This window comes from Hesperophylax consimilis, chromosome 4, assembly GCF_061612785.1.
Source record: "Hesperophylax consimilis isolate HC1 chromosome 4, BYU_Hcon_1.0, whole genome shotgun sequence".
In the NCBI taxonomy this organism is placed as follows: Eukaryota; Metazoa; Arthropoda; class Insecta; order Trichoptera; family Limnephilidae; genus Hesperophylax; species Hesperophylax consimilis.
Genome location: NC_142839.1, coordinates 8,486,904 through 8,503,093, shown reverse-complemented (window position 1 = coordinate 8,503,093; position 16,190 = coordinate 8,486,904). Strand labels below are relative to the sequence as shown.

The 16,190-nt window shown below is 35.2% G+C and overlaps 1 protein-coding gene across 1 annotated transcript in view; it reads left to right on the top strand.

The window, feature by feature from the left end:
* The first annotated feature begins 14,095 nt into the window (after window positions 1-14,095).
* The window catches only part of LOC149424140 (adenylate kinase isoenzyme 5), a 71,615-nt gene continuing 69,520 nt past the window's right edge, over window positions 14,096-16,190 (top strand). The window contains exon 1 of the mRNA XM_089631044.1: window positions 14,096-14,117. Coding sequence (XP_089487170.1) covers window positions 14,096-14,117 — 22 coding nt within the window. The remainder of the gene's footprint in view (window positions 14,118-16,190) is intronic.

Here is a 16,190-nt window from a genome sequence, read left to right as displayed (position 1 = left end):
GAGTTAACATATTTTTAGCCTAAAAGTAATCTGAAACAGATGTAATATTAAAAAATAATATAAATTTTCTCCAGTACAAATCAGATTAATGTGATACGATTGTACCATTCCAGCCATAAGCACTCCTGTCCCGGTAAGGCAGGTATACCCGGGGGTACTGATTTGTTAGGACAACCTATTACATAATCCAGTATTGGAATGTAGGATGGGCAGGTATAAAGGAATTGATTGAGCTTTGGTTATTGTTTTTCGCCTTTTGCTAATTTTTGCTTTCCTGTTTCCTCCGCTTCCAGCTTCCCGTAAATAGTTATTTTAAATTGTGGCTTCCCCCCTGATTGCCCCCTGCTTCTTCCTTATCATTTCCTGTTGCTTCGTGCTCTCCAATTCCACTGCTTCTTACTACCTATTTCCTACCTCTCACATACTGTTTCTTAGTTTTTTGTTTCCCGTTTCATGCTGCTTCTTACGTTCTGATTCTTGCTACCTGCTTCCCACTAGAATTTCTAGCTTTCCACTGCTTCTTAATTCACGTTTCTCGCTACTTCTCGTTCCTTGCTTTTTGCTTCCTGGTACTGGCTTTCCGCCATGTTCCCCGGGAGAAAGGTTTCAGTCTTCAGTGACTAGATCCTCCCTGTCCCTCCGTGTGTTCAAAGCATTTGATCTTCATACTAGTTCATAAGTGCCGCGTTACTTCCTTTTACTTGTTGAGGCGGTTTTATGTGTTTCACTATTTTCTATGGCTAGTAAGTGAGTTCTTTCTCAGTAAGAAGGTTTCTTCTTCCAGTTTTCCGTCAACCACAACGTGAGATTATTCTATACTCGTCCTAATACATTTATCTATGTTCTCAACGGATTCATAATAATTATCAGAGATCAGTGCTCCACAACCTTTCCTGAAGTAGTAAGTTTTTTTTTACTATTTCAGGAAAAAATGAATCGTTGAATGCAATAATTCTACCTTCGCCAATGGTAATGGAACACCATTCTCAATATTAATAATGAGTCTGTTTTGTAAACAAAACCAGAAAGAAATGGACATTTATTTAGTTGACAAGTGAAAAATACTGAAATAAGGAACCTATCTGCTCTGTTTGAAGTGGTTCTATCCTTCGACACTAATAACCATTAATTACAAGTGGCTTCACCCCTCGCTTACTCGATACAGATCTTTTGGTTTCAATGTTAACTCCGTTATTCGGTAGTAGTGTTACAGTTGGCGTGCTCACATTTTAATTCATTTATGCCACTATTAAATAACCTATAGCAGTCACGTTATTATTGAACTATTACGAAAACATTACCATTTAATGTGAAGAAAACAGATTTCAAAGTACCCCACAGAATAGAGAATCTATTTTCATAATTACTTTCTCAGTAAATTTTAGACATCATCAAAATCGAGATTGCGCGGGGTAAGATATAAATAAGTCGTCTCAACGTGGCCTTATCACATTTTGAATGACAAAACTTCTGTCACAATAAAAAAACTGAAATACTTGCAGAACTTAATTATAACATTATTTAATCCGATATTCGACTAAAATATTAAACTTTGCTCTCTGGGGTTAGTCACACAAAAAAAAAAAAAAATTTAAAATTGAATGAATAAAATGAAATATGTATTCTAACAAATTTTTTGCCCGTTTTTATGTGTTAAAAATAACCAAGGGAATTTGGAACAATAGGATGGCATAAAACAGCTTGATTGGCACTTACCTACTTTCAACCAAAATCTGAAAATAAATGCATACATTTTAGCTATTGTAATATATTATATCATGTATCTATACTATCCTATATTTCAATTAATACTAATCTAACCTAGTCTACCTATAAGTTTTGCATGTACTTGTATCTCTAACTTTTTATATCCATCTAGAGCTTCTGTTAATTGTATATTTTCTGATGTCACTGTTTATAATTTACTGTATTTGGTATATTTTATACCGTTGATATTAAAATAAATAAATAAAACTTTGAAGTTACACAAAGTTCTCAGGGCGATATCTCTATATTTATTTTGTAATGACAGTTCCAGTTCACTTCGGAAGTAAGTAGATAATGATAATCACAATGATCACAACAATCCCTTTTAAACCACGTGTGGTTTTCCCGTTCACATAGAAAATTTGCTTAAGAAAGTTGGCACGGCGATGTAACCCATACGAATGTTATTTTACACTCATGAAATTTTACAGAAGAATATATTAGTACAGGTATGTAAATCATTCGAAGGTTATTATTGCACTAATTAAGTTTTACCGCAGAATATTAGAACAGCGATATAAAGCATTTGACGGTTATTATTGCACTAACTAAGTTTTACAGAAGAATGTTAGAACATCGATATAAAGCATTAGATGGTTAGTATTGCACTAATAAAGTTTTACAGAAGAATATTAGAACAGCGATTTTAAGCATTAGACGGTTATTATTGCACTAATAAAGTTTTCTTACAGAAGCATATTAGAACAGCGATGTAAAGCATTAGACGGTTAGTATTGCACTAATGAAGTTTTACAGAAGAATATTAGAACAGCGATGTAAAGCATTAGACATTAGACGGTTATTATTGCACTAATGAAGTTTTCTCACAGAAGCATATTAGAACAGCGATGTAAAGCATTAGACGGTTAGTATTGCACTCATGAAGTTTTACAGAAGAATATTAGAACAGCGATGTAAAGCATTAGACGGTTATTATTGCACTAATGAAGTTTTCTCACAGAAGCATATTAGAACAGCGATGTAAAGCATTAGACGGTTAGTATTGCACTCATGAAGTTTTACAGAAGAATATTAGAACAGCGATGTAAAGCATTAGACGGTTATTATTGCACTAATGAAGTTTTCTCACAGAAGCATATTAGAACAGCGATGTAAAGCATTAGACGGTTAGTATTGCACTCATGAAGTTTTACAGAAGAATATTAGAACAGCGATGTAAAGCATTAGACGGTTATTATTGCACTAATGAAGTTTTCTCACAGAAGCATATTAGAACAGCGATGTAAAGCATTAGACGGTTAGTATTGCACTCATGAAGTTTTACAGAAGAATATTAGAACAGCGATGTAAAGCATTAGACGGTTATTATTGCACTAATGAAGTTTTCTCACAGAAGCATATTAGAACAGCGATGTAAAGCATTAGACGGTTATTATTTGCACTAATGAAGTTTTCTCACAGAAGCATATTAGAACAGCGATGTAAAGCATTAGACGGTTAGTATTGCACTCATGAAGTTTTACAGAAGAATATTAGAACAGCGATGTAAAGCATTAGACGGTTATTATTGCACTAATGAAGTTTTCTCACAGAAGCATATTAGAACAGCGATGTAAAGCATTAGACGGTTAGTATTGCACTCATGAAGTTTTACAGAAGAATATTAGAACAGCGATGTAAAGCATTAGACGGTTATTATTGCACTAATGAAGTTTTCTCACAGAAGCATATTAGAACAGCGATGTAAAGCATTAGACGGTTAGTATTGCACTCATGAAGTTTTACAGAAGAATATTAGAACAGCGATGTAAAGCATTAGACGGTTATTATTGCACTAATGAAGTTTTCTCACAGAAGCATATTAGAACAGCGATGTAAAGCATTAGACGGTTAGTATTGCACTCATGAAGTTTTACAGAAGAATATTAGAACAGCGATGTAAAGCATTAGACGGTTATTATTGCACTAATGAAGTTTTCTCACAGAAGCATATTAGAACAGCGATGTAAAGCATTAGACGGTTAGTATTGCACTCATGAAGTTTTACAGAAGAATATTAGAACAGCGATGTAAAGCATTAGACGGTTATTATTGCACTAATGAAGTTTTCTCACAGAAGCATATTAGAACAGCGATGTAAAGCATTAGACGGTTAGTATTGCACTCATGAAGTTTTACAGAAGAATATTAGAACAGCGATGTAAAGCATTAGACGGTTATTATTGCACTAATGAAGTTTTCTCACAGAAGCATATTAGAACAGCGATGTAAAGCATTAGACGGTTAGTATTGCACTCATGAAGTTTTACAGAAGAATATTAGAACAGCGATGTAAAGCATTAGACGGTTATTATTGCACTAATGAAGTTTTCTCACAGAAGCATATTAGAACAGCGATGTAAAGCATTAGACGGTTAGTATTGCACTCATGAAGTTTTACAGAAGAATATTAGAACAGCGATGTAAAGCATTAGACGGTTATTATTGCACTAATGAAGTTTTCTCACAGAAGCATATTAGAACAGCGATGTAAAGCATTAGACGGTTAGTATTGCACTCATGAAGTTTTTCAGAAGAATATTAGAACAACGATGTAAAGCATTAGACGGTTATTATTGCACTAATGAAGTTTTCTCACAGAAGCATATTAGAACAGCGATGTAAAGCATTAGACGGTTATTATTGCACTAATGAAGTTTTCTCACAGAAGCATATTAGAACAGCGATGTAAAGCATTAGACGGTTAGTATTGCACTCATGAAGTTTTACAGAAGAATATTAGAACAGCGATGTAAAGCATTAGACGGTTATTATTGCACTAATGAAGTTTTCTCACAGAAGCATATTAGAACAGCGATGTAAAGCATTAGACGGTTAGTATTGCACTCATGAAGTTTTACAGAAGAATATTAGAACATCGATGTAAAGCATTAGACGGTTATTATTGCACTAATGAAGTTTTCTCACAGAAGCATATTAGAACAGCGATGTAAAGCATTAGACGGTTAGTATTGCACTCATGAAGTTTTTCAGAAGAATATTAGAACAACGATGTAAAGCATTAGACGGTTATTATTGCACTAATGAAGTTTTCTCACAGAAGCATATTAGAACAGCGATGTAAAGCATTAGACGGTTAGTATTGCACTAATGAAGTTTTACAGAAGAATATTAGAACAGCGATGTAAAGCATTAGACGGTTATTATTGCACTAATGAAGTTTTCTCACAGAAGCATATTAGAACAGCGATGTAAAGCATTAGACGGTTAGTATTGCACTAATGAAGTTTTACAGAAGAATATTAGAACAGCGATGTAAAGCATTAGACGGTTATTATTGCACTAATGAAGTTTTCTCACAGAAGCATATTAGAACAGCGATGTAAAGCATTAGACGGTTAGTATTGCACTCATGAAGTTTTTCAGAAGAATATTAGAACAGCGATGTAAAGCATTAGACGGTTATTATTGCACTAATGAAGTTTTCTCACAGAAGCATATTAGAACAGCGATGTAAAGCATTAGACGGTTATTATTGCACTAATGAAGTTTTCTCACAGAAGCATATTAGAACAGCGATGTAAAGCATTAGACGGTTAGTATTGCACTCATGAAGTTTTTCAGAAGAATATTAGAACAACGATGTAAAGCATTAGACGGTTATTATTGCACTAATGAAGTTTTCTCACAGAAGCATATTAGAACAGCGATGTAAAGCATTAGACGGTTAGTATTGCACTAATGAAGTTTTACAGAAGAATATTAGAACAGCGATGTAAAGCATTAGACGGTTATTATTGCACTAATGAAGTTTTCTCACAGAAGCATATTAGAACAGCGATGTAAAGCATTAGACGGTTAGTATTGCACTAATGAAGTTTTACAGAAGAATATTAGAACAGCGATGTAAAGCATTAGACGGTTATTATTGCACTAATGAAGTTTTCTCACAGAAGCATATTAGAACAGCGATGTAAAGCATTAGACGGTTAGTATTGCACTCATGAAGTTTTTCAGAAGAATATTAGAACAGCGATCTTAAGAATTAGACGGTTATTATTGCACTAATGAAGTTTGACAGAAGTTTATTTTCTGATGTAAAACATTGAACGGTTATTATTGCACTAATTAAGTTTTACACTGAAATTTCGTGATACTGATGGGATTTGAACTTGCACATTTTATTACACGTTTCGTAGGGATGTCTCGTGCCCAGTTTCAGGTGGGTATAGGAAAAGGAGGGATAATCTCTAACAGAACGTAATCTAACATTGTTATTCGCAAAAAGCATTATCGAGGTTTTGTATTGCGGAGTTTTTTGAAAATTTTCTATTGAATGATTTTTGGATATTAATTTACTTTTTATAATGCTATGATGCAGTAACGATTAATAAACCTATGCATTTCAATTCAGCATACTATATTTTTTTTTAATATCTATGTATAAAATTTTTATATTTTATTTTGCTATATTTTAATTTTTTTTCGTGATTTTTCACTATGTTTAGGATGTATATTAGAAATGAAATATTGGCTGAGTTTTGGCTCCTAGATTATAGGCAAAATAGTTAACACGAAATTGTAATCACTAATCCACACGCCTTTTCCCATGACCTAGCCTAATACCAGCCACACATTTCTTGCGTCATCCACAATTACACTCGTCTATTATTCCGACTGTTTTTATTGATCTTGTCCTATCACTCGACTCATTCTCTACTGCTGAAGTTGTTAACTCGCTCTATACTATATGTCCATGTCTTTGTCTAATCTAACCTAACCTAATACCAGGCACACATTTCTTGCGTCATCCATAATCACACTCGTATATTATTCAAAATATTTATATTGATCTTGTCTTATCATTCGACCCATTTTCCAGTGCTGAAGTTGTTAACTCACTTTATAGGTCCACATCTTATTGAGGTATTACTACGTGTTACTACTAACTACTAACTCTAACTCTAACATCTTATTGAGGTATTACTACGTGTTACTACTCACTACTAACTCTAACTCTAACTCTAACTCTAACATCTTATTGAGGTATTACTACGTGTTACTACTTACTACTAACTCTTTATATAGCCATTGGCTAAAGCAGGAGATAGCGAAACACGGCACAATACCCCAAAATAAATCGCTATAATTTGTAAGCACTGCTATAGACTGCCAACCATATTTTAACGAGGTCACTTCAAAACAGGTTTTTGTTTTTCTTCTTCGTTGATTTCATTGACTGTGCACTAGTATGTGTTGTTTTGGTTTGTTTACTTACATAAAATTATTCTTCCTATTTTCTCTATCTCTAAATAGTTTAAAACAAAGTTGAAATCCGCGTCTGCGTTCTTCTAACCTACGCAACGGATTTTGATAAGGTTTTCATCATCATTTAGATAATTTCTTACGAAAGGTTTATATATTTATATAATACATGCATATTGTACAAGGTTTTCCAATAAGAGGTGTTATTTTGAATAGCCCGCTATTTCGGTAGATGTTACTTTTGAAGCTGTCATTTTTTAACATTTGACAAGTATAAACTACGTTATTTATAAAAATGGAACGATACACGCTTCAACAACGCATTGAAATTATTAAAATTCACTTGAGTGAATCAAATGCAAATCATCTTGAGTGATGAGGCCCATTTCCGCCTCGGTGGCTTCGTCAACAAGCAAAAATGTCGCATCTGGAGCTCGAAAAACCCAAGAGTTATTGTTGAAAAGCCTCTTTATCCTCAACGTGTGACTGTTTGGTGCGGTTTATGGTCCGGCGGAGTCATTGGACCTTACTTTTTTTTAAATGAGGCTGGAGCAACAGTTACGGTGAATGGATTGCGCTATCGAGAGATGATTAATCATTTTTTATGGCCGAAATTGGATGATATTGATCTGGACAACGTTTACTTTCAACAAGATGGCGCTACGTGCCACACAAGCAACGAAACCATTGATCTTTTACGATTGAATATCAAAATAACACCTCTTATTGGAAAACCCTGTATTTATAGAAAGTAAAGAAAAGTATCCGAGCAACACTGGATACAAGTTAGCTATTAATATATAAAAAAATCAGCCAGCGTATGTTTGTGCTCGCAAAACTCGAAAAGTAGTCGACCGATATCACTGAAAATTTCAAAATTTGTTCCTGTTAGTGTCAGGAGTGTTTAGAGAATGTTGGTTTAAATGGTAGAAGTAGTCGAAGGAACACTTAACACAATATTTCTGCATCTGAATGAGATATACGGGGTCGAATTAATGTAGTTTTTTACTAGTAACATAGTGGTGGCGTTTAGAGAGCATTCAACCTGGTACAAGCATTAAAAATGTTTATATATAAAATATGTAATTTAGGAGGCGGGTTTTGGTACCGCCGCCGAAAGAACCATTCATTGGACCTCTGCCATAGGTCAGTTGTAAGTTGTTCGCTACGTTTGGTGATTTAGTAGGGGTGCCCTGGTTCATTGAGTGAAATGTGTTCAGGATGCACTGGCCCACCAGTTGCGTGGCGTGCCAGATCAGAAAAAGTTTGTTTGGGAGACCCTTTGACCTCTCCAACTCGTCTCTCTACCCATTGCTATGCGTCGATATATTCATTCATCCGTCACTACTGGATACACTGAACCCTAGATTCCTACTCACCTCTCATACCTTTTTTATTCCCAGAACTTCCTTTCCTTAAAAAGACCCTCCACACAGCATCCTCAAAGATGATATAGGCCCTGAGGGGAAATTATTTTTATTAGCGCCTCCTGTGTAAGAAGTTAGCACATTGCACTTCTGTCTGCTTCATTGTAGTTGATCAGAAAATAATTTGTGAAATTATCCGGAGGTATGAATCATCTTTTGGTTTGGTCAAGTGTTTCACCTGTATTGATTATTGCCTCTTCAAATAATGATATCATAGGAATAAGCGTCTTCGGGATTTTTCGAAAGCGATCTAATTATTTAATAATGTTCGAAATGTTTCAAAGAAAGTTAAATATCTCAGATGTTTTTACACAGAATTTCCCACCTGACAAATTAATGTCTCCGCGGCGAAGGCCTATCAAATATTAACCAGGGCGGCTCAAGCGGGCCTATGTGGAACACCGCTCCACCCTTCCCCCCACCCATCCTCTCCCCGCCAGGCCGCCTAACCAACCACCCTTAGAAGGCGAGAGGACCAGCGCACTACCTCCATCAACAGCCACTTGGTAGAGGTAATATCCATTATTTTTATTTTTTATTTTTTTTATTTGGTACAATATTTTTTACATTTTAAGTTTTCCAGTAATGTAGGCCTCACTGGGTGGCTTGCCCGTGCTGAGGCCTTCATTTTATAATATGAAAACATAATCTACATAATACATTTAAAGAGAAAATAATACATTTAAAATTAAAAATACATAATATATAATAATATATTTAAAATTAAAAATAATACATTGAAAATAATCTTGTGTGAAGGTTTTGTTTTTATTTTATGCTATGACATTTTGGTAATATTGTCTTTTTTGTTCTTTTAACTAATTTTGTAATTTTGTGTGTGAATTTATTTTTACTTCCCTCAATTTTAATTTCAAATTTTACACTGTTGAAAGCTTTTATAGCATGGTATTGGTAGTGTCTTTGTCCAAAGCTTGAATTTATTATCGGAGTTTTTATGTTTTCTTTGTGCGCTAGTCTAACTGGTCTGTTAGTGTTATTTTGTGTATGTTGAAATTTATTTTTTTTTGTCAAAAATTTAGTTTAGTAGTGTTTTAACGTATAATCGGCGTATATCTAGTACGTCACAGCTGTTGAATATTTGGTCTGTATCAGTCAGTATATGTTTTTTTAGTATTACTTTTTTTTTTAATTATTATCTACTATTTTTAATCAGCCCCTTCCATGTATAGGAGAGAGAACTTAATGATATAAAATATTGCCAATTCATTAAGAATCCGGTTAAAAAGCAGGAATGCGGGTCTTTAACAAATGAATCGCCAAGTTTCCTAATAAACTTTCAGTAAAACACGAATGTGTTATCACGATGTGTTAACACAATTGTTAACAATTGTTAACATTATTATTAATTGTTAACAATTGTTAACACAATGTGTTAACACGCGTTCATAAAAATCCTAATATTTTCGCATTTCGTAATTGTATATTATCAGGACAAACGCAGGTGCATGAACACGTGTTCCGAAATATTATGAATGCAAAGTTTATTAGGAAACGGCCTGCAATCCTGTTTTTAACAGGATTTTAATTAATCAGCAATACTCATTTTTCTCCGTCTACCAGTAGTGGTTTTCTTAACGGAGCGTATGTGTAATGAAAATATGAATTACCACTAATATTTAGTATATTTTGAAAAGCTCACCATTGAAACTCTTTATTCATAAATTCGCCCACCCATGTTAAAATCCGTTCATAGGAGTGGAATCAAGAACGCACCTATGGACAGAAAATTCCTACGGAATATTTCATGCAAACAATATTCTGTCTCGTAGGTAGAGTGAGAAGTACGTAGCGTGAGAAGTACGTAGCTCTCTATCTCCAGCGCACCTTCCACTAGCGTTTGCCATATGATGGACGTGACACCCACGATTTTATAAAATTCGCCAAGTGTCACTTTCAAATAATGTTAAAATTTTTTTGAAAGACAGTAAAAATAATAAATCGTTACTTTATGCACAAAACATTTTATTTGCATTATTCTTTGTAAAAATATTTTTTATCACTTTTCTTACATTTTAACAAATAATTATTTGATGCATATATAATTGATCAATTATAATTGATTCATAGTGCGAAAACAAAACAAAAAAATAGTGTGAACAGAGACTTGAATTAATTTATTTTTCTCTCTAAACTTTTATAATTACGGCGGACCACCACTGGCAGTGCCTGTTGTCATTCTACCTAGCGTGGTATTGGATCTAATTCATTCCTCAACACCGGTGATCAAACTACGTATTAAAAGCTTCCCGGAAAAATAATTAATTAATTCAAAGAATACCCTGGTATTTTAAGTAACAAGCGTCCAATTAAAAGCATGCGACTGTGATTAAAAAATACATACGTATTTATTCAATTTGTTTTTTGAATGTTCTCGAATAAGTAAAGATTTTGGATGGTGTGACAAGAAACGATAAAATCATGACCGAAACCCGAATAAATTTTTAATGAAATTTTGGGTAAAAATGACAAGTACAGTGGGTTGCCATATTAATAGGGACACCTATGGAAAATGTGTTTTTTACACTTTGTGTTCATAAAACACAGATGTTTATGATTTTAGGTGCGGTTATTATTATTTATTTACAAGTACATTGAATTTTGAAAAATTAAACACCGTATTTGTCCTTAATCTACGATTATTTTTTTAATGTTTTATTATTTTTAAACAATATCGAACAAAAAGTCAATATTTCGTAATTTCACCTTTAGCCGCAATAGCAGCTGGTACACGCCGCGGTATACTCTCAATGTACAATTTTGCAGTAATATTTAGGTCAGGAGAATGATGCCACACCCGGATGAGGGTTTCGATGAGCTGCTGCTTCGTTGTGATCACCTCCTTGGCAATCTCCCTCTTGGTGAGCTCCTACAGATTTTTAATAGGGTTCATGTTAGGGGAACTCCCCTGCCAAGGTAAAACCTGCTCATTTTTTTCAGCCAAGAATGCAGTGACAGTCCTGCCTTTATGACAGGGTGCGGAGTTGTGCATAAAAACGTATTCCTGGCCACCAGGGAACCATTCTCCGACTTGAGGCAGTAATCGATTTTCCAGTATTTTTCTGTACTGATCCTGCCTCATAGTCCCTTGCACGATGTGGAGGCGCCCCATCCCTTTGGAAGAGATGACTGACCACATCGTGATACTGGTAGGGTGTTTGATAGTCTCTACAAGGCAGTCCGGATGAAATTTCTCTCCTGGGCGTCATCGGACGAACGATGATTAATTCAACAAAATTTGGAATATGGACTCGTCAGAGAAGCACACCTTAAAAAAGGGCCATAATCAAAATAATGGAATTTTTTGAAAACATTGAAAACCACAAAAATGTTAATTACCATATTCCAGTTCTCTGTAGTCATGTTTTGGTGCGCGTTGGCCCATTCCAGTAGTTTTTTCCTCATATCTACTGTGAGGCGAGGTTTTTTAGCTGGCCGATGACCAAGGAGGTTCTCCTCAGCCAATATACTCTGGGACTCTCCTTTGGGAGACTTCGATATCTTCTTCGTTGATCATCAAAGTCAGACGAGCCACACTCTTTTTGAGGTTTTGGAGACAGACGTCTTTGATTTCGCGGCCAGTAAGAGGTGTAGTGATTCGTTTTCTGCCACATTTCCCAATGTGATCCAATTCAAGGGGCAGGTTTTGATTGATTTTCTAATTTATCCTGTTAACCACAGACTTTAAAATACCTGTAATGGCTGCTATTTCCCTTTGGGAATGTTGAGTGTTTAACAATAGTGTCTTGACTTCCGGAAATTTTCTTGGGGACGTGTCTGAAGACCTAGCAATACTAAAAAAACAGAACATTGGACTCAATATGGAAAAACTATTCACTGAAATAAGATATGAAAAAAAAATTACAGAAATTAATAGATAAATAATAATTACTTACATATTTGTATAGCTAAACTGTTAAAACTCGTAAATATAATTATCATGTATATTTATTTACCAGAACTTCAACCACGCATTTTCACAAAAATGCTGGCCACGTGCAAAAAACCTTAAATTTTCGAGGGATGTTGCACTTTGCGAGTGTTGCCACTTCTTAAAAGTGTCAGTGGTGATACCAGCAACAAAAATAACGAAGGAATGGCCATCATATCCAAGTTATTTAGAAGTAGAGATAACGTAAACATAAAAATCAGGAAATATTGGAACTGTCCCTATTAATATGGCAACCCACTGTACAATGATGTGTAGGTAACAAATTAATTACCATCATTTTTTAATCACCAAGGATTAGGGTTGCCACCTTACTCGCAAGCAGAATCGTATGCCATAATTGCGCCAGAAGATGTTTGGATAAACACGGGCCGGCCCTGGGCCAAACTGCGCCTGGCGCTAGTAAAAACCTAAAAGGCGCTGTGTTAAATGTTAAGTATCATCAAAGCCTTGGCTCTTTGGCGCCTTGGCAAGTCTAGGAACTGCCCCAATTGCGCCTGCACAGGGTCCTGGTTAAACAACATTAACGATGGTACCTAATCGCAAATTACATAGCTGTGAGTGATGATTTGATGTGTTGTGGATTTATATTTGGATCTTTCTGTTCGGCGCCGTCGTTGAATTTACAAACCCTCGTTTGTTTGCGAAGTCCGCTCCTGACCGCTGCTGCGTGGCGTGTTGGACAGTTGGACATATTTCCTTCCGGAAAAGCTTCAAAACTACGTACAGTAAAAGGAACATTATCAAAAAGCTCATCAAAATAATCTGTTCATGGCCCATAAAGTACATGATATTTAGTAAACCACTAGTTTGACGATTATTCTAGAGTGATATAGGCTCAATATATTGAAACTTTCCATCAATTACCTGGAATACACTGTCTGTTTTGTATATTTCTTGTTTAAATGGTTATCTTAAAGTTCTCAGTCAATAGACAAGGAAACGGGCACCACCTAGGAGGGTTGTTAATCGAGTATTTCATTTCCGGTCGATTGGTTTATCGGAACGTCCCATTCGATAGGGTGTCTCTGTTTTGTTCGATCGCTATATCCTTCATCCCACCTGCCGATAAATAGAGTTTTTATTGACAGCATTATAGAAGCGCCGGTTCATTTGGTCATTGCCTGCCCTCATGTCCGCGCGTGCTGTGCGGCCCGCGAAAACTATTAAACAAGTGACCGTTAGTGAATGAACATGTTATTTGCACACTATCGCGTCACCAATCTGATGTTACATGACTGTCAAAACAAATATTCTTCTCAAAATATTAAATAAACTCGATTAAAATCGACGTGCACGCCGTTTTCCCGCGAAATACGTCGCCGATTTTGGACAATAAATTTTATTGAAACGTTCGAATAAAACTCATTTTAATCTTTAATTCTGTTGTGCAATTAAAATCCTTTTCCTAATGTGCAATATTAAATGGAGCATAGGTAGTTGGAGACAATTAATTTCATAATTATAAAGAGGGATGACGAGAAAAAAGGACTCAACTATGTGTGTCAACAAGTTTAATAAACTTTAACGTCTGTTTTAGAATATACAGAATAATACTTCTTACAAGTAAGCGGACAAAAAATAATTCTGTTAACTTTATTTATTTTAAAATTTAAATTAAATTAAAAAGTGTTTATATAAATAGTGCAGCATATTATTTCTCGTCTGGAACACAGTTCAATACGGCTATATGTGAGCTTCATGGACTATGGGCATCTGTCTGGATACAGGTAAAATATTAAATGTCAAAGAGAGTGTTGTTCAATTATTTCGATTGTACTTGGCGTAATAACGATTGACATGAGCAATATGAGCATTGTTGTTGTATGAGTAAGAGTATCGATTTTATTAGTGTGCGGCGGCGGTGGGAGCTTTCCGTCACTCCCCCTCCTCCCCCACAGTCCTTACGGGGCTTTTAATAACAGACACCAATAATGGGAAAAGCACCGCACTTCGGATGATGATTGAAGAGATGACAAACACCTTTCCCACTAATTACTCCTCACCGGTTCCCCTCCTCCCTACCCACATTCTGACACGAGGACAGTGGGTGTCCGACTCTTGCCTTGTAAATGAGCTTTCTAACAACGGACGCTTAAGGCTCCGTAGTAAACGTTCAAAATGAAAAAGATGATGGTTTGAAAAGGAGATATGTACGATATGTAATACAAATGTTAGAGAAGCGCGCTAAATCGTGTAAATAAGAATCGTATTTGATTAAATATTTTCGAAAATTGTGAAAATATTTAATCAAACACAATTCTTTTAAAACGGATCGAAAGTCTGTCAACAAATGTCTAAGATACATATAACGATACACTGTGATTTTTTAAGTAAAAAAAACATGAATAACAAAAAAAAATGTTTTTAAGAATTTCCGGAGCATACTTTGCGTTTTTTTTATCGAGAAAATTTCATGGAATTACCGTTTCGGCTATACAAATGTACAGATATTAATTTATGTATAGCCTTAAATTCGCTCCACTTTGCGATCGTGATTTCCCACAGCTTTATTATGATAATCGAGCTCTAAAAACAGCAAATTTAGACAGTTAATAAAAATAAAATGAATGATTGAAAAAGATAATATCAACAACTCTCAATGCAAATATGAAAGATAAAAGACTGAAACTGAAAACTGAAACTCAAAACTAGATTCTAAGGTCATACAGAGACTGGCGTATCTTCCAATTGAATTATTGTCACCTGATTTACATTACTTATGGAAAAATCAAAAGATATCCCATATCAATAAATTGGATAGGTTTATCCAAAACATCATCTAGGTTGTAAAAGTATTCGGATAGAACTTTGCGATCACCCGAAAAAGGTGACAACCAGGTGACTTCACTGCAGATGTGAAACATCGAAATTGATTTGTATTGAAGGAAGTGAAAATGAAAGTAAACAAGTCTGTATATTTTTGAGAGTAAAATAATTATTTTATTATAATTAAAATAAACAAACATAAATATATCACGAATTAAAAAAAATCATCATTTGGAATAGATATATTGCCAATTTCAGTGAGAATAGAAACAAATATACCGCACAGAGTTTTAGCGGCCGGGTGGAAGGGCCTGGCCGAATAAAGCGTCGTTCCGTGCACGAGCGGAGTTCTGTTTCCGTGCCATACCGTCGTTCCGTTTCCGTGCAAGAGCGTCGTTCCTTTTCCGTGCAAGAGCTTCGTCCCGTTTCCGTGCAAGAGCGTCTTTCCGTATTGCCACGCTTGCTACGCAAGAGTCGGTTTTACCCTCCTAAAAACGCTTCACATCAATCACATTAGCTTCACATGAGATCAATCGGTCCCAGCAAGACTAAAGGATTTGGGTTGGAGTCATAGAACTCCTAGTTAGGCCAATTCCCTTTTTTATTTTATGTGTATTTATTTCTTTCATATTTTCACTGAGAGTTGTTATTATCTTCTTTAATGTTTAAATATTACAATTAGGTTTAAGTTAATCCTAAAAAATTGAAAAACGCAAATCTTGCAAACGGTCACTCGCATTATTTTCAATGCATTTGACTTCATCTGGAATTGGGGGGTTGCGATTTCGATACCCGCCGATGAACTAATTGGCAGGAATTTGCCCGGTCGCGGAGAGCATTAATAAATAAATAATAATGGATAATCCCTATGCCATGCACCTACGTTTACCATAGTCAGTAATGTGTTTTATGTGACAAATTTCACACATTAATTTTCGGATTGCATGATCCATTAGATTACACCTCATGCAGTCCTCAGACTGCCGCGCGTTTCAGGAAAAAAACACGGAAAAGCTTTTAAATTGCTAACAAGT